Source organism: Haliotis rufescens, unplaced genomic scaffold, assembly GCF_023055435.1.
Source record: "Haliotis rufescens isolate VD_foot unplaced genomic scaffold, xgHalRufe1.0.p SCAF_3, whole genome shotgun sequence".
Taxonomy (NCBI): Eukaryota; Metazoa; Mollusca; class Gastropoda; order Lepetellida; family Haliotidae; genus Haliotis; species Haliotis rufescens.
This window is the reverse complement of record NW_025964001.1, coordinates 9,119,434-9,138,714: the sequence shown is the minus strand read 5'-3', so window position 1 is coordinate 9,138,714 and position 19,281 is coordinate 9,119,434. Positions and strand designations below refer to the sequence as shown.

The following is a 19,281-nucleotide window of genomic DNA, read 5'->3' as shown; positions in this document are numbered from 1 at the left end:
TTTTAACTAAATGTTTTGACTCGTTTTATGCTACGATCATCTGGAATTTGAAGCAGCAGGCAGACAATGCAGTATTGGAATGACTTGAATAATACTTCCTGGGATTGCCAATTTGTCTGAGCCCAGTCCGCCTTTAACTAAATGTTTTTGACTAGTTTTATGCTACGATCATCTGAAATTTGAAGCAGCAGGCAGACAATGCAGTATTGGAATGACTTGAATAATACTTCCTGGGAATGTTTTGACTAGTTTTACTGGATGGTTATTACGCTTGTACAGGCAATGGGCAGATGTTTCGGCATCCCCGCAGTCGTGTTTTGCTTGGCTGCTGGTGGGTACTGACGTGCCTCATGACCGCTGTGTTCTCTGGTAACCTCGTCGCCTTCCTCACCGCCAACGCCCAGTCGCCTCCATTTGAGACTGCACTTGAGATGGTAACCCAGACTAATTTCAAATGGGGTTGTGTCAGTGGATGCAGCTTTCTGACACTGTTCAAGGTATTTGCAACAGATTACTAAAATTTAAAAAAGCGTGATTGAAATGACTGTTTTTACTTATATTGAGTGAGTGAGTGAGTGAGTGAGTATGGTTTTACGTCACTTTTAGCAATATTCCAGCAATATCACAGCGGGGGACACCAGAAATAGGCTTCACACATTGTACCCATGTCGGGAATCGAACCCGGGTCTTCGGCGTGACGAGCGAACGCTTTAACCACAAGGCTACCCGATCGCCCACATAAATTGACTTTATGTACTTAACTTTGAAGAGTGTATCTTTGATAACGTTATGTGAGATGCATCACGATCTGACTTATGTTTGCCATAATCGTGCAAGGATGCATCACAATCTGATGAATGTTCACCTGCCACAATTGCAGCTGTCATAGATTATGAATTTTGAGTAATTAATAAAATGTAGGCTATATTTCAGAACAAAACATCTACAAAATGTTTATTTATTCGTCACCATGTTGTGATATTTACATGTGAATGTACATGGCACGACAACAATAATCTGTGTAAAACATAAATCAGTAGATAGCTATTAATTAGTTCAAACGGCCCGTGAGGATTGTTAGAATTATAGGTCCCGATCAAACAATGCTTATCACACGAGGCGACGTAATGGACGTGATGTCTGAGTTTATATTGTTTGTTTGTTTGTTTGTTTGTTTGTTTATTGTTTAACGCCGCGCTCAGCAATATTCCAGCTATATGACGGCGGTCTGTAAATAATCAAGTCTGGACCAGACAATCTAGTGATTGACATCATGAGCATCGATCCACGCAATTGGGATTGAAGACATGCTTCAAACAAGTCAGCGAGCATGACCACCCGATCCCGTTAGTCGCCTTTTACGACAAGCATAGTCACCTTTTACGGCAAGCATGGGTTGCTGAAAACCTATTCGACCCCGGATCTTCACGGGTCCTCTGAGTTTATAGCGAATGCACACGACGTAAGTCGTTGCTCATAATATCAATTACTGGTCTGCCTCGTCCAGACTCGATTATTTACAAGCGGCTATAATTGATGGCTCAAATATTGCGCACTGAGGTATTAAATAAAGAAAAACAAATAAACAGTTGGTTGGTTAGTTGGTTGGTTTGTTGTTTAACGCCGCACTCAGCAATATTCCAGCTATATGACGGCGGTCTGTAAATAATCGAGTCTGGACCAGACAATCCAGTGATTATTATCATGAGCATCGATCCACGCAATTGGGATACGATGACATGCATACAAAAAAACAGTAAACATCGTGAATGATTATCACGTGTCATGGAACCTATTATACTCACATGCGTTATGATCAGCACTTTTTTATTTATGTTTTTTTGTCGCAATTTAAATGCTTTCTGCAAAATGTTTTAGCTTATTTTAAGTCACTAATTTGTACTCAAAACAGTGAAAGGCGTACATGTATTCCTCGAATTATGTTTTTTGTTAGATGTCCAACCTGACCGTTCACAAGCTCCTTCTTGAAGGTATACAGAGATTCAGCAAATCCGATCCAGATATTCTAAGTCCGCATCAAGATGTGCACCTGAAGAGACTATTAACAGAGGACTATGCCTTTATAGGAGGGCGTCCGCTCTCCAACTACTGGAGGAGTCGTAACTGCCAACTGCGCATGCTCAAAGATAATCTTTACCCTGTCACATACAGCATTGCGTTTCCAAATGGTTCTCCATACAAAGAGATTGTTTCAGACATGTAAGTACAATTATTAATCCCAAACACCAAAGGTGAGGTGGTGTTTAACGCCGCGTTCAAGATTATTGCTCTTATTTAGCGACGTGCGTGTACGTGTGTACTTGCCCAAACGAATTGCGGTTTTATAGTGCTAGCCAACTGAGATGCCATGCTATATTTAACATGGATATCCCATTCAGACACAGCATACTGGCTCACCGTCCAGAACTTGTGTTGTCCCCAATATCCTGAGCACCAGGCTGGGTAACAACAAGTACCACCTTTTAACGTCTTTTCGTATCCCACACACAGAAGCTCTTTTTCTTTTCAAGTCCTGTTTATTGTTCGGACTACTTTCGTCATTACCTAAAGTAAATATGATCGTATCACGTTGTGACATGACACTGTAGTCAAGAAGACACTCTGAAGAAGAAGTAACACTGCTTATTTACTTCCAGGGACCGCCACCGTGGTCTAATGGTAGAGCATCCGCCAGGAGAGCGGAAGGTCCGGGGTTCGATCCCCGAACGCGTCATACCAAACGACGTCCAAAGATGGTACTTGTTGTTACCCTGTCTGGCGCTCGGCATTAAGGGGCTAAAACAAGGACTGGTCGGCTCGGAGTCAGTATACTGTGTCTGAGTAGGGTATTCATGTTAAACTGCGAGATGGTATCTCAGTGGGCTAGTACTATAAATCGGCATCAGTCCAAACAAGTACAAGCAGCCACACACACACACTTGCATGCACGTCGCTATATAAGTGCAATAATCTTACGCGACGTTAAACCCCATTTCATCTCACCTATTTACTTCCAGAATCCTGCAGTTGGTCAACACGGGTGTCATTGATCGCCTCAAACAAGCATGGTGGCCGAAGGACAAGTGTTCACAGCCGGCAAAGACAAAGGGCCAAGTTGTCACCCTTGTTGATGTACAGTCTGCATTTTACTCTATTCTGATTGGTGTGTTTGCAGCTGCAGTTGATTTGCTCGTGGAACGTGTCCACAGACAATGCCGATGACGCGTTATTCGGTCATAAATTACCAACTGTAATACCAGCTTTCTTCGCGAGGTCAGCCACATGCAAGGACTGTCCATTCAACAACGGTTATGCCCCTTTTGTGACAACTGCATCGAAGATGAGACACACAGTAGTTAGTACACACCACAAAATAATAATTATCAGCGAGGGAAATACGTTTCTTCTGCTGACGTCACTTCCTGTTTGTTTACATTGTGCAGTATATTCAGACCTGACGTACAAGCTAGAGCAGAACGCAGCGCTGCTATTACCGCAATACAACTCTCTGTCTGATAGTGATAAGATGTGTGTTTTACTGTCATTTACTAGCTTAGTTTTAATTTCGGCCAAAACCTTGTATTTAAGTTTAACCCGGCGAAGAGGGCTTTTATATTCCTGATATTATTATGTATTTCTATTCTATTTCAGGGAATGTTGTTTTAAATATATTATGTATAACCTGTTTTATATATGGTCTCTCGTAATTCTTTTAGAATGTCTTGTGTACTTTGATAATAGATGTATATTATTTTATGTATATATTGCTGGACATGAGGTGAGACCCAAATAAACTGTCTGTCTGCAAGCGTGGGGCCCGATTTCGTTATACTGTGTGTTTACACAAAAAATAATCACGCTTCACAATAATAGTAATGTTAACAACACAAACACACAACCGCATACACATGAACGCACACACGCACGTGATGTCGGACAATATTCACGGGCGGATCAAGTATATATACCCATACTCATTTAAATACTCCATTAACTAAGCAGTTCTTTATACGTCGGAACCACAACATGAGGTTTGACTTACCACACAATGGAATATTGAAGCACATGGTATCCTCCTGAAACCCCTACAGCTGAACCGTCCTGAAACCCCTACAGCTGAACCGTCCTGAACCCCTTACAGCTGAACCGTCCTGAAACCCCTACAGGTGAACAGTGAAGGTCCGGGGTAGAACAGGTCTTCAGCAACCCATGATTGTCGTAAGAGACGACTACGCTTGTCGTAAGAGGCGAGAAACGGGTTTGGGTGGCGAGGCTCACTGACTTGGTTGATATATGTCATCGTATCTCAATTCCAGTCAGACCTTACTGTGATGCTATAGTTCTCAGTTAAGCAAGTCTATCTTTCACCTTACTGGGACCCCTTTTCAACTTAAATTCTATATTTTCAGAGTCTAAGCGTTCGTCTAGCTCACAACCTGCACAGTACGCAAACATTAATCTGATTGTGGCGGTTTACCAGTATACAGATAAAAGTCCCCAGTTCTGTCAGAATTCTGCTCGTAAGATTTATTGTATAAATACTATATTTTAAATAGTGAGGAACTGGCTACTCTACAGTCTAAATAGATTTTGTGTATATGTTAAACTTCACCACATCTGCAAACTTGAACTCTTTAATCAGCAACAATAAGTATGATTATGTAGAAAATGTTTCCATATCATCCCTAGATAGCTACAGCTCACATACGAGTAAAGCTGTAGTTATTATGACATTGTTATAAATCCTTTACAAAATATTATTTCTTCATGAAAAACAAATAAGATGAATACTAGTATTCAATTCCCCATGAAATCAAAATGTAAGTTATACACTATCGCGTCATTTTTTTCATTTTGGCCAAGTTACTATTTGCCACGGTGTCAGTGTTATACGCTGATGCGTTTTCACGTTTCAAACTGAACAAAGAGAGCAACATTCATTCATTTTCACAGACTGACTGTTATGTGATGTCACTTCAAGCACTCGGTGCAGTCTCATTCTCTTCAGGTCAGCATGTGCAACGTCACATACATGTACAGGTAGGAATATAAAGGAAAGATTGTTAGTTTAGTGTCTCTAAATAACAGTGATAGCGAGATCGATGATGGCTCTAGTCGTGGCAAGTCAACAACAGCACGTCAGCTGTCCCCCGTCATTGTTCATCAGTTGATTATCTCCGAATGTGATGGTGGAGCCCTGAAACACTCGGTGCCCAATATCAGCTTACCAAATGGTTGACGTTTACAGTTAGAGTTTTACTGTGATATACATGTACATGTATGCTATATTTTGCGGACCGCCTCCGTGGTCTAATGGTAGAGCGGAAGGTCCGGGGTTCGATCCCCAGCCGCGTCATACCAAAAGACGTTAAAAGATGGTACTTGTTGTTACCCTGTCTGGCACTCGGCATTAAGGGACTAAAACAAGGACTGGTCGGCTCGGAGTCAGTATACTGTGTCTGAATGGGATATTCATGTTAAACTGCGGCATGGTATCTCAGTGCGCTAGCACTATAAAAAGGCATCAGTCCGGACTAGTACAGGCAGCCACACAAACACATACACGTATATGCACGTCGCTATATAAGTGCAATAATCTTGGACGCGACATTAAACCCCATTTCACCTCACCTCACCTACGTCTCTATGAGATAATGGGTTAATTCCACTTACTTCATCAACAATTACTTTTCCATTACAAATGTAGTAAAAACGCGCTTGCAAATCATATAACATTAATATGTCATTTCCCCTCTTTTTTTCAGTGATGATTTATTTGTGTGATTAAGTCATATATGCAATGACAATGGTGAAAATGCAAACTTTCAATCCTTGGTAAACATTCACTTGTTTCTCAGCATCCCCTCTGAGACTTAGGTGCTGAAGTTTTGAATCAATGACGGATGCGCGTTTCTTAAACGTACCTAAGCAAATAACATCTTATTTTAAATTCCCTATAGCAGCCTCATGTGAACTGTCATTTAGGCCCATGTCCCAGTCTAATTATTATAATATACCAGTTTGCGAATGTATGTAGTTTGAAAACGTCCGACCTAACATTTAGGCTATTTTTGTGCCGTTTTTCTTGTAATTTTACAAAGCTGAACCGAAGACGTATATAGATCTGCATACGTCTTCGGCTGAACTATCGTGAATGTGATCCCCACACTAGCCTCTGTTCACAGAACTGAACTAAAGCTGGCCGCATCTCATTAGATGGGATTTGTCAACTGGAAATAGTGCACACGAAAAGGTAATCATGTATCATGACAATAATTTACGTCGAAGTCAACGGTATTTCATGTATGTTACATGATTTGTCCGACATGGATTCGTCATGATATAACAATGAGAAATTGACATAATTTGATGCTACAAGACTATACCCTGACATTATCTCTCATGTTTAGCAGTTAACACTGACTGAGTACAGTTTTACGCCGCTTTTAGCAATATTCCAGCAATATCACGGCGGGGGACACCAGAAATGGGCTTCACACATTGTTCCCATGTCGGGAATCGAACCCGGGTCTTCAGGGTGACGAGCGAACGCTTTAATCACTAGGCTACCCCACCGCCCAAGTCAAAAGGAGGTCTTCATCATTAGTGTAAACAGAGAACTTCCGCACAATAAAGACATCTGACAATGTGCTTTAATATGTAAACACATTCATCCGAACGCTCATCAGATTGTATGTCGTGTGTATTATACGGGTTATTGAAGGACCAAAAGGAATGTCATTTCTTTTCAAACAAATTTATCAATATTAATTGGTATTTACAAATTTATGCCATAATGCCTCAGCTGAGTATATATTTCTGTTTGATTAATAGATACATATATTCGAGTGTAAAGTGGCTTGTAGTCCACAGATATAACTCTGTAAAGCCTTCCCATGCTGTTGAGCCCGTCCGTGTCCATCCTCTGAGTGCTGTTTGTATAGATTTTTATCCTGAAAAGAAGAAACAAATCAAATCAAATTGTTGAAATCATTTTACGTGATTGAAGATATTTTCATACATTTATTTAACATTAACAATTTATTACATCTACTTAGTTTTACGCCAACTAACAACTATTTGAAGTTAAAGTAAACTACGGTTATAACGAACACGTGTATAACGAACTGGCGGATATAACGAACTTACTTTTCTGGTCCCGACTATTTGCTGTAGTTATGATGTATATATGCTTATAACGAACTACGGTTATAACGAACTAATATTAGTAGTCCCTTTGAGTTCGTTATAACCGTAGTTAACTGTACTTAATATCAGTCTGCTTGAAATGATGTTCATACATTCTTCATACACTTTTTACGCCTTTTTGGAATACTTTTCAATGGAAAAACATGTTTGTAACGCTACATCACTGTGTTGCGTAAATTGTTCAATCTGCAAGGTAAAGCGTCCCCGATAAGAATATATTATTATTATTATATTATTATTATTATTATTAACACCACAGACAACACCGCAGTCTTATGATATTGACGGGGCGGTCGGGTAGCCTAGTGGTTAAAGCGTTCGCTCGTCACGCCGAAGACCCGGGTTCGATTCCCGACATGGGCACAATGTGTGAAGCCTATTTCTGGTGTCCCCCGCCGTGATATTGCTGGAATATTGCTAAAAGCGGCGTAAAACCATACTCACTCACTATGATATTGACGAGGCATCTTTTTTATCCTCCTCGATTGTGGATCGACTTTGCGTTTGTGAAGTGATGTCACAATCTCCACCACAGTAACGTCCCACAGACTAGTCTGTCTTACATGAGTCGACGGCTATGTTTAGGGTCATTAATTCGAACTGGACTCAAACTTATTTAATGTAGATGAGTAAAGAAGGATAAATAGCCATTAACATACACGTCCATGGGTGTCTGTGTTTACTGTATTGTAGTGTCTTGTCACATGTGATGTCCACAGCGTGGCGAGCATAACTCTACCTACTTTTCTTCAGGATGTCTTGTTTCTTTGGTATGCTTCAGTGCAGTGTAACGAGGGTCTTTGCTGACTTCAAACTTCAAATGTTTCTTCCGCACTCTGAAAAGGCGTATGTATGTCAATGTATTATACGAGTATTGATTTAGAAATGGATATGATTTCCTGGGAATCGAGTAATGAATGAATATTGTTTTACGCCGCTTTTAGCACTAATCCAGCAATATCACGGCGGAGACATCAAGGATGGGCTCCACGGCAACACTTTGGCATAACGAACGCTTAAACTACGCGTATCAGATCATACAATGTATGATTGGGCTGATTGTTTGCCACTGTGATTCGACGAAGTGGACAGTTGTCCGTGTTATCAACTCCTGGTAAAGGTGTGCCTTTTCCAGACGATTGTTTACAGACCGACGTGAAAAAACCGGCACTAGTGCTGGAATATTTACATCGTTAATCAGCATTCCACTACTCATCACTCGCATCGAACACAAACACCAACAGCTGAAGTGGGGGGATGGTTGAACTAAACAAGACAATGTCCCATAAGATCACGCTCGGAGCAAGACTACCGCAATTACAATACAGTTGCAAGAGATTAAATCCCTCATGCTGACTACATTAACCTTTTAAAATTAAGTTTCTATTTAAGATATGCACAAGACATATGTTCAAATACCATCTAGGATTAAGCAATGCAGACTAAAATAGTAAACTATCATTATCAGAAAACATTTGTGTTGGACATAGCGAACACCCGATAATGATAATGATTCGTTAGATTTCTTTTGATTATGGAAAGGGTATTATGGTATGTAAAAATGCCATCCTATCTTTTTCGTACTTCTATTAGCATACTTGGTACTCTTCCTTTAATTTTGACATTAACGTGAATGTGAGGTGAGATGAATGGTTGTTTGGGGGATTTTGGGATGTTTGTTTTTTGGGGGGTTGGTTTTGTTTTGTTTGTGTGTGTGTGTGTGTGTGTGTGTGTGCGGCCGCGCGCGTGTGTGCGTGCGTGCGCGCGTGTGTGTGCGATTTTGTGGACCAATGTATGTTTTACAGACTGTGCTAAGCCACTGATATACCAATTGATGCAGACGCTCTATTCCCTAGACCACAGAGGGAGTCTGTAGTGAAGGAATGGGTAAGCAGGGATGGTCTTCCTCCATTGGGGCCATGTGCTGAATCGAAACCGGCGCGGGCCATGTGCTGAATCGAAACTGGCGCGGGCCATGTGCTGAATCGAAACCGGCGCGGGCCATGTGCTGATTTGAAACCGGCGCGGGCCATGTGCTGAATCGAAACCGGCGCGGGCCATGTGCTGAATCGAAAACGGTGCGCCGAGCGAACGCGTTAACCACATGGCTACCACCCCATGACCTGTTTAGGCGAAAGAGTTGTTAAAAATGAATCTTGATAAGAGTTTATTATAATGTTGAACAGTTTTGATGGAACCGAAAAGGAAATGGAGTGTCTCATGTCCGTATGTTATTCTTCGGTTTTCATTTGTTTGGATAGTAATGGGGTAATAATACAATGGTTTTGAATATTTTCTTTCAATGCTGTAAAGATCTTCAATCTCAAAATTGGCACGATACAATTTCGAGATACTCTTTTTCTAAGTAATATGTCAAAAGTCAAGTTACGCCTGGAAAACCAACATTCTTCATGAACGTGCGCACCTCGTGTGATAATAACTTTTTTTTTCATTTTATACATTTATCAATATCTCCAATTAATTCAGCCATCAATAAAAGCGCTATCGTGTCACTGGATTTTCTGGTCCGTCAATCACTTGGTTGTCTGGTTTGTTTGTAGGCCACTGTAGCATAGCAGGGGTGCTGCTGTGCGGTGTCAGGTAACAAATACTTATGCAAGAATTGTGTGAGCGTCGACTACCTGGACATGCTTACCCTTTTCGCGAACACCTGGTGTCATCACTATTTTTCAGTGATCCAATCATATATTTTTTACTGCTATTTTGCCTTTTACGCCCAGTGGATTTTGTTTCGGTGGATATCGAGACTGGTTATTTTCAGGCGTTGACGTTTTTGTTATTTACATGAATAATCAACGAAGACAAAAGGAATTTCAAGCTGTTTGTACTTTGAACATCTAAATAAAGATTAGATTATAGAGAGATACATATTCTTGTCAAAATTTGAACATGCCAATGACTGTGCTTAACAAAGTGATATAATTTAGGAATTGTCAAGTTGTATTTACCATCATCTGACACTACAAGTTAATGTGAACATACAGATACATGTTATTTTTCTGTCATTTTAGATTAAGAAGAGCTTTCAAACCGGGTTCTTAAATCCTACAAAGGAGCGTCAAGTCTATTTCCGAATGCTATCGGACAGAATAGAAAGGGGTCATTTTCAGAAGCTCCAAGGTCTACAAATGTTTGGCTTAAGAACCCTTTATTTTATATATTTAACTGTTTAGTGTTTTAAATAAACATACAATTAATTTTTTGACACATCAGTTATTCTCATTATTATTTCAAAAACGGCCAAATTGCAAAATTATTGTTGAGATTACAATTAAAGATTATTATGGTGAAAATATATGTTAAATTTATATTGTAGTATTAGTAGTATAAGTATATTTCCCTCGATTAAGACTTACTGCGATAAAAGAAGGATTAATAAGAAAAAAGAGTGCATTTTGGACAATTTTCAAAATAATTTATTTTTAAATCACAATTAAATCTAAAATGAGCATACGTTCTCTGCCTTTTTATTTCATTTTTTTTAAATCGAATCCTTGATTCGTTTAAGAAAAATGTGGAATGGCTTGTTTTCATCATGAGTCTTGACATGCTTCACAAGAGGATCATCAGACAGTTAAATGTGTGCAAAAGTGCACAATAAAATTATATTATGAAGGGCCTCCACGTTAATCAAACCACGCCCTCACATTTTAACTGGTGAATAGAAGTGATTGAGGGAAGAGCGAGGGTGGTGGGATCTATTGTCTGACATGATTCTTCGTGTGAGGGTGTCAATACCGTGAATTTCTTGTTTCGTCTAATCAACAACACCAAGAATACGAAAGGACGGGCACAGCATAAGTATTTGTGGCTTTGACTCTATTGCGAGCGTTCAGCTCTGAACTCCAGATTTTCTAAGTCTACATTTGTATTCTGCCCGAGGTTTGTCTTTGATATGGGCATTCTGGAGTTTTTCTCTAACCTGCAAAGTACGTATAGGCCTGACGTTCCACGAGATGGTCAATAATTTTAGCGAATATTTCCTGACCATATAAATTTTACGGGCGCTTCTTTAGACTGTCTTAACGCACTTTTATGCATGATACGAAACAAATATTATTGAATGTTAATTCGCCGGTTTATAATTCCGAAACAAACACATTGTAGTAGTAAAAAATGTAATCGCCAGGGTCCAAAAAACCTCCCGCTTGAGTTTTACATTTTCAACCCCAGAGGCGTGTTTTCTCCTGAACAGAAACATTCCTGGTGAAACGTCTTACCTGTGAAACAGGTCATCGTCTTCCGCTCCCCACATGAAGAACAAGTTGGAGTAACCATTGATGGTGGAGAAAAACGTCTCGTTGAAGGTGATTACCCCACCAAAGAGGTAGGTGTATATTACCCTGAAATGTAAACTTAAGGTAATTCACGCTAACGAAATTAATAAGAAATATACACAACCGTATACACAGTGCAAACGTCTCTTTCATTATAAATATATCGATCCTTCCTTTACAGGCACTCGTTAAACGCAGTGCTGTCCCCTGAGCCTCTTCTACAAGCCTGCAAGTTGACCAGACTAAAATCGCAAACGTCCTACACATATTCTTATTTTTTAGTTTAATATTGTGTCGAAAAAGCACCCCTTGTTTTTTTAATGTATGTTTTTTATGTATTTTATCGGGGGTAAAATGACTTCAAACAGGGTTTCCCATGCGCACGATACAGTCGGAATCGTACAATCGACCCGCTTTAGCAGGGATTTCTTAGGAATATGGAAAGGGTTTTGTCGCTTTTATCATTATGGGGCCCGTGAAGATCCGGGGTAGAATTGGTCTTCAGCAACCCATGCTTGCCGTAAAAGGTGAATATGCTTGTCGTAAAAGGCGACTAACGGGATCGAGTGGTCAGGCTCGCTGACTTGGTTGATGCATGTCATTGATCCCAATTGCGTGGATCGATGTTCATGATGTCAATCACTGGATTGTCTGGTTCAGACTCGATTATTTACAGACCGCCGTCATATAGCTGGAATATTGCTGAGTGCTGCGATAAACACACAAACCAACCAACGAACAATTTTATTATTATGCATTATAGTCGACAAAACATTCTGACCGTAAATGAGTTGATACACTTGACAAGCAAATGCCCTGCCCTCTACACATGGTGAGCTTATAATTGTACGTGGTTCACTACTTCAGTGTAGGTAGAGAGCGTGGTACAGAGTTGGGTCTACCTATATTTCCATATGTCGAGTCTTCGAGCGTGATGCACAGCATTTGTCCCACACCAGTAGGTATTCCTCTCACTCTCAGGCACCAAGTCGACATCATGGAAGGTGAAACAGTCAAAATGACAACGAGCCTTGGCTTCAAGGTACCCAATGTTTTTAATCAATCCTCTGTTAAACGGTGTACCGTTTTCCTGCAATATATGTGAAAACATTATTGTAGTTCTATTATGATTCTTCTGTAATTGTAATCATTTCTCGTTATGAAACGATCGTTATTGGACTACCACCTTCATCAAAATTACTGAAAAAGACATGGACTGACTTCACACACTTTTAAATTTATGATGACATAATGTGTCTTCAATGTATATGCAATGAGGGTATTCACGAACATAACAGAACCGGCCCTTCTTGTTTTGTGAGTGAGTGAGTATGGTTTTACGCCGCTTTTAGCAATATTCCAGCATTATCACGGCGGGGGACACCAGAAATGGGCTTCACACATTGTACCCATGTCGGGAATCGAACCCGGGTCTTCGGCGTGACGAGCAAACGCTTTAACCACTAGCCTACCCGACCACCCCCTTGTTTTGTGTATGATATCGGAGGGTTCTGGGAAGTCACTATGGCTGCTGATTATGAACGGATATTGGTGATCATTATAGGAAATAGAAGGCGGACGTGAAAGGGTAAGCGACCAGTGGCACGCGCCTGTGAAAGGCAAGCCAACTGTTCTCCTTAACAAACACGGCAACATATGGTACAAGTCGAAGCCACCGTTGGTTGTATTAACATGGGGAAAATGGACAAAATTTGACAAATATTTTATCACGTTATATGCTACATATTAAGAATTGGAAATTGTGAAATAAGGGAATATTACATCTAACGACCACGTTCCATTATCTTTAGACTGCCAACGGTCAACCCGATAACGCATATCGGACAGGACCCGCATCATTCATGGTGCTGGTCAGATAGTGAGTGAGTATGGTTTTACGCTGCCTTTAGCCAGAAATGGGCTTCACACATTTTACCCATATCGGGAATCGAACCCGGGGCTTCGGGGTGGCGTGCGAACGCTTTAACCACTAGGCTACCCGACCGCCCCTTGTCAGATAGAGTAAGGCAAACACATATAAGACGTGTATATCTCTATCTGTATCTACAGCTGTTACCACCCTTATCAAATCACACGTACCACGTAAACATTCGTTGCATAAATCCACTGGTGAACTATTATTCTTACTGAACTTCACTCATAAACACCTTTATCATCAATGCCTCGGTCAAACTAAATTATATAATTCTTTCCAGATAGCGCCACTAAAGTTCGCAATAACGACTTTATCGTCAGTTTAATCAGTCGATGTGACTATCTGTAGTAGGTAGAATAGGTATAAATACGGACGACAGACAGTCACAAATCATTCTGTGGCTGTCTAATAAACTGAGTGTTTATTCACTCAGGTAAGAAACGTTACTATCTTGTACTATGTTAAATCTTAACTATAACTTAACTTGGTAATACCTGCAAGTTTAATTGGTAACTAAGTGTCATAATTGTGTGTATATCTTAGATGTTCCCATTGTACTACTTCTGTGTATTAGTGATAGATTATGCCAATTATGTTAACTGTATTACGTTGGACTATGTATTATGGCTGAACTGACTGTATCTTGTGTGAATGCCCATTCGGATAATGTATTAGTTAGAGTATTTCGGGTATACCAATTTCAATCATATGTATACTGAAGTATTACGTTGTGTACCTTGGAATATGTGTCGTGACTAATGCAGTATGTATCTTGTGTAATGATTGTGATCATGTTCACCTAATGTCCTTCACATATATCTTCCTCTATGACTGATTGTCAACATGCTCTAATAACTGATTGTAAACATTCTATTGTTGACTGATTATATATATTATTATATGGCTGTCTAATATACTGACAGTTCACTCGGGTCTTGTGTTGTTATGTGGGTTGGTCGTGTACAGTGGTACCTCTGCTAAGCGAGCCGATTCCCCAACTCTCGTTTTAAAAGTTGTATATAACATACATGAATGGATCCCTGCAAGTCCATCATGACAATAGGCATTCGCGAAAAAGGTAAGCATATCCTGCCCTACCGGTAGCCGCCGCCACTCACGCATAAAAAATAAATGTTTGTTTGTTGCCTGACTCTGCACGTCAGCACGCTGCCATGCGACCGCGACCTGTAAACAATCGTGTCTTGACCAATCAAGTGATGGGCCCGAAAATCAAGTGACACGATAGCGCTTTTGCTGATATAAAATTATCATACCCTAATCTTGAAATTTAACAAATGACTGCGGTATTCATAACAAATTACAACGGGGGCGACTGTCTATTTCTATGCTGTGAGGTATACTGTCAACACTGTGAAGATTCGGGGTAGAATAGGTCTTCAGCAACCCATGCTTGCCGTAAAAGGTGACTATGCTTGTCGTAAGAGGCGACTAACGGGATCGGGTAACCTGGCTCGCTGACTTGGTTGATGCATGTCATCGATCCCAATTGCTTGGATCGATGCTCATGATATTAATAACTGGATTGTCTGGTCCATACTCGATTATTTACAGACCGCCGTCATATAGCTGGAATATTGCTGAGTGCTGCGTTAAACAACAAACAAACAAAACAAACCTGCTCCACCACAAAGATGACATATTCCGCCTGTTGTTTCTGGAGCACTCTGTGGAGGTTGTTGAGGAGGATCTTCAGGTTCACCTCTCTGTCTCTGTAGGGAATTATTATGGCAAGTCGCTGTGGTGAGGCACATCCCAGCGGTTGGTGGTATCCCCCGGGGAGAAGTGTCTTGGACGCATTCAAGGTCGTCTCAAGTTCAATCCATGGTAGCGATTCATTTAGTATTCGTCGTTTCTCACCTAAAGAAAAGCACCGATACAATTTCCGATATACAGAAATGCCTAGGGAATTATTATTTTCAAAGATGCTCTATTACAAATATATATTCATACTTTTTGAATTGTTTAAAGGTTATTTTGAGCAGACACTGCACAGTTATGTTGAAATTTACATCATGATAACCACATGTTGCGCAGGATTTTATAAAAAATGACTTCAACAGTTTTTGCGTTGATAGAGCAATAAAAGTAAAAGCCGGTACACTATGTAAATCCACGTAGCCGACCTGATTATTTAATCATTAACACACGTAAATATGTAGACAACCATACGAAATCACTGATATTGTTCAGTCATCAAAGAATAATTCTCACTCATAACTTGTCTCTGTTGAGCTCCGACAAAAGCAGCTCACAAATATATCTCAGGCTTGACAGTTCTAGTTCCCAAACTAAATCAATTGTAATGTTTTCAACGTGTTGGAACTACTACTGTATGGATGTTAGCGTCATGCATGCCAACTTGGAATGTCAGGCTAAATTATAAGATGTTAGGTCTGAGATTAATGATATTCTGATTGCTTCAAAATGGTGAGAAGATGTGATGGGTTCAATGACCCCTTCTATAATGTTTCAGTTATGTCAGATTAATATATTGGTGTATGAATCCAAAGTGGCGGAACTCGTACACACCTTTGGCTTTCCTCCTCACACAAAAGTCGTGACATGACTAAAATACTGTTCGTTAGCTTAAGTAAACCTTACCCGGATACCTTACCCGGAGAAAAACAAAGATGATATAAACTATCATGTAGAGCTGACCTATCTCGATATCCTAAAATTCACCCAACACTTACTCTTCATGTGTTATACAGCATTGTAATGTTATATCCAGAATTGAGAGAAGAAATACAGTATGTAATAAGGATTGGATCCAGAAGCAAAATATCAAAAGAATGTGCAAAATGTAATACTTTTGCTCATGATTTTATCACCATGTCATCTTAAACTGTGAATGTCTACTTTCAGAGTGAGATGTATTCTTTTCAACTCTAATTGATAATCTTGATGTTGAAATGTATGTTCAAATAGAGATGATGGAAGACCATGATATGTTAGCATTCTTTCTTGGTGCAGACAACAATGACATTGATGAAATAACGTGGCATTTTACAATTATTGAATTTTCAAAGTATTTATATCAAATTAAACATATCCTAAACAACGTGTAGTAACCTTACCAATATTTCTTACTGTTTTTAGCCTGTAAATATGCGGGACATTGATATGTATATATGTCTGTATATATGTTTGATTATTGTGTTATTTGATTATTTAATTACATAATCTTGATGTTTTGAGAATTTTCGGATTTATCTGGAGGAAATTCATTCAGACATTCATTCATTCATTCATTCATTCATTCATTTATTCATTCATTCATTCATTCATTCATACATTCATTCATTCATTCATTCATTCATTCATTCATTCCTTACCCGGAGAGAAACAAAGATGACTCACGAAGATGATTCTGTGGACACGGAGCACCACTTGGTTCACGGGCAGGGTACACACATGACTGCCCCGAGTTACTTTTCGAGTCCAGTGTTAAAATATGTTCTCCTTTTGAAAACTGATTGATATCCACATGTTCTTCTGTGTTGTGTCTTTTATAGCCACGTGTTGTGCTTTGTACAGCAACGACAATGATGGCCACAGCCGAAACCACCAAAATACACATGAAACGATGCCGGATCAACATTGCCAGAATGTTCTTGAGCTACTCATGCTAACCATGCTTCATGTATAGAGCACATCCTAAACTATCCACCTAAATGAACAGTTTTCAGATGTATTGATTGCTCTTAGTTGTTCTCTTTCAGCCGTGGCTATAAATATTGACGTCTTCTTTATTCATGGTGACACCTGTTTCCTGGCATTGAGGAGCTACGGCGTTGCTTTTAAATCCGTCCTATGTGCACAATGAGTTCCAGTTGTCAATAGCGTGATGTACGGGAATATACAAAATTTAATTTAAATGTATGTATGTGTGTAAGTGTATGTGCACGAGATGAAAAAAACGCTTTCATACAAATTACGATGATTTATTTACTACGTGATAATAACATTGATCATTATCGATTTTGTCCGCCTTTCAGTAAGATAACCCACGGTGAGCACAGAGTTCGGTGAGTCGAACTGTGACGAAACCAATATATTGCAGCACATTCAAGAATTGAAATGTCCAAGGGCACAACATGCATCTCTTTCCCCCACACAGTAGGATAACCTAATACACACCCATTTTCACGTATTTCGGTGCATATTTGGACTTTATAGGCATATTATAATCAAATCAAGCTATGGAGATATCGCATTCTTACCTTCAACGCATTTACGACTGCTTCAACCAACTCAATTACAATATGCGCTGAACAAATAAGTTAGGGATCATGAATAATTGGAAGGATATTTTTATATCATCAGTATGTGTCTTCACAACAAAGTCACCAAAATATTCATGATCCTTAACGTTTTTGTTCAGCATATAACAACCTCTGGCAATCGTGGGATGTTTGTTCTTAAACGTAGTATTCTTAAGGTGATGCCCAGCACAATGAAAGTCACACTCTACGACAGGACAGACACCAGACACCATGAGAGTCACATTCTTCGACAGGACAGACACCAGACACCATGAGCGTCACACTCTTCGACAGGACAGACACCAGACACAATGAGAGTCACACTCTGCGAGAGGACAGACACCAGACACCATGAGCTTCACACTCTACGACAGGACAGACACCAGACACCATGAGAGTCACACTCTACGACGTGACAGACACCAAACACCATGAGAGTCACACTCTACGACAGGACAGACACCAAACACCATGAGAGTCACACTCTACGACGTGACAGACACCAAACACCATGAGAGTCACACTCTACGACAGGACAGACACCAAACACCATGAGAGTCACACTCTACGACGTGACAGACACCAAACACTATGAGAGTCACACTCTACGACGGGACAGACACCAGACACCATGAGAGTCACACTCTACGACGTGACAGACACCAAACACCATGAGAGTCACACTCTACGACAGGACAGACACCAAACACCATGAGAGTCACACTCTACGACGTGACAGACACCAAACACTATGAGAGTCACACTCTACGACGGGACAGACACCAGACACCATGAGAGTCACACTCTACGACGTGACAGACACCAAAAACCACGAGAGTCACACTCTACGACGGGACAGACACCAAACACCACGAGAGTCACACTCTACGACAGGACAGACACCAAAAACCACGAGAGTCACACTCTACGACGGGACAGACACCAAACACCACGAGAGTCACACTCTACGACAGGACAGACACCAAACACCATGAGAGTCACACTCTTCGACAGGACAGACACCAAACACCACGAGAGTCACACTCTTCGACAGGACAGACACCAAACACCATGAGAGTCACACTCTACGACAGGACAGACACCAAACACCATGAGAGTCACACTCTTCGACAGGACAGACACCAGACACTATGAGAGTCACACTCTTCGACAGGACAGACATCCAGCACCATCAAAGTCGCACCCCACGACAGGACAGACACCAAACACCAAGAGAGTCACACATGACGTTAGGACTGTTTACCAGCACCAGGGAAGTCATTCTCTACGACAGGACAGATTGCCAGCTCCATAACGACAGGACAGTTTACCAACACCAGGGAAGTCATACTCTACGACAGGACAGATTGCCAGCTCCATAACGACAGGGCACTTTACCAGCACCAGGAAAGTCATTCTCTACGACAGGACAGATTGCCAGCTCCGTGAGAGTCACACAGGGCGACCGGACAGATAATAGTTTCTCACCAATGTGGGGCTCTAGTTCGTTATCTATCCACTGTCGCCAGACAGACCATGTCAGGATGTGCCT

At 40.5% G+C, this 19,281-nt stretch overlaps 2 protein-coding genes across 2 annotated transcripts; one reads left to right on the top strand and one right to left on the bottom strand.

Moving 5' to 3' along the window:
- The first annotated feature begins 341 nt into the window (after nt 1-341).
- On the top strand, nt 342-2,237 carry LOC125384244 (glutamate receptor ionotropic, kainate 3-like). The gene is made up of 2 exons (XM_048402871.1): nt 342-497; nt 1,955-2,237. The coding sequence occupies exons 1-2, from the start codon at nt 351-353 to the stop codon at nt 2,222-2,224; spliced, it is 417 nt and encodes a 138-aa protein (XP_048258828.1). The 5' UTR covers nt 342-350; the 3' UTR covers nt 2,225-2,237.
- A 4,433-nt stretch (nt 2,238-6,670) lies between these two features.
- On the bottom strand, nt 6,671-17,321 carry LOC124129579 (beta-1,4-N-acetylgalactosaminyltransferase bre-4-like). Its single transcript, XM_046493022.2, has 6 exons — nt 16,825-17,321; nt 15,080-15,321; nt 12,410-12,597; nt 11,451-11,573; nt 7,953-8,045; nt 6,671-6,953 (listed from the first exon to the last, which is right to left on the bottom strand). The coding sequence occupies exons 1-6, from the start codon at nt 17,063-17,065 to the stop codon at nt 6,779-6,781; spliced, it is 1,062 nt and encodes a 353-aa protein (XP_046348978.2). The 5' UTR covers nt 17,066-17,321; the 3' UTR covers nt 6,671-6,778.
- Nucleotides 17,322-19,281: the final 1,960 nt, after the last annotated feature.

Coding starts and splice junctions, on each gene's coding strand:
- LOC125384244 (XM_048402871.1), top strand. CDS start 351: ATGACCGCTGTGTTCTCTGGTAACCTCGTCGCCTTCCTCACCGCCAAC. Junction 498..1,954: donor GCTTTCTGACACTGTTCAAG/GTATTTGCAACA, acceptor GTTTTTTGTTAG/ATGTCCAACCTGACCGTTCA.
- LOC124129579 (XM_046493022.2), bottom strand. CDS start 17,065: ATGTTGATCCGGCATCGTTTCATGTGTATTTTGGTGGTTTCGGCTGTG. Junction 15,322..16,824: donor GTGTCCACAGAATCATCTTC/GTGAGTCATCTT, acceptor GCTTTTCTTTAG/GTGAGAAACGACGAATACTA. Junction 11,574..12,409: donor CTCGACATATGGAAATATAG/GTAGACCCAACT, acceptor TTTACATTTCAG/GGTAATATACACCTACCTCT.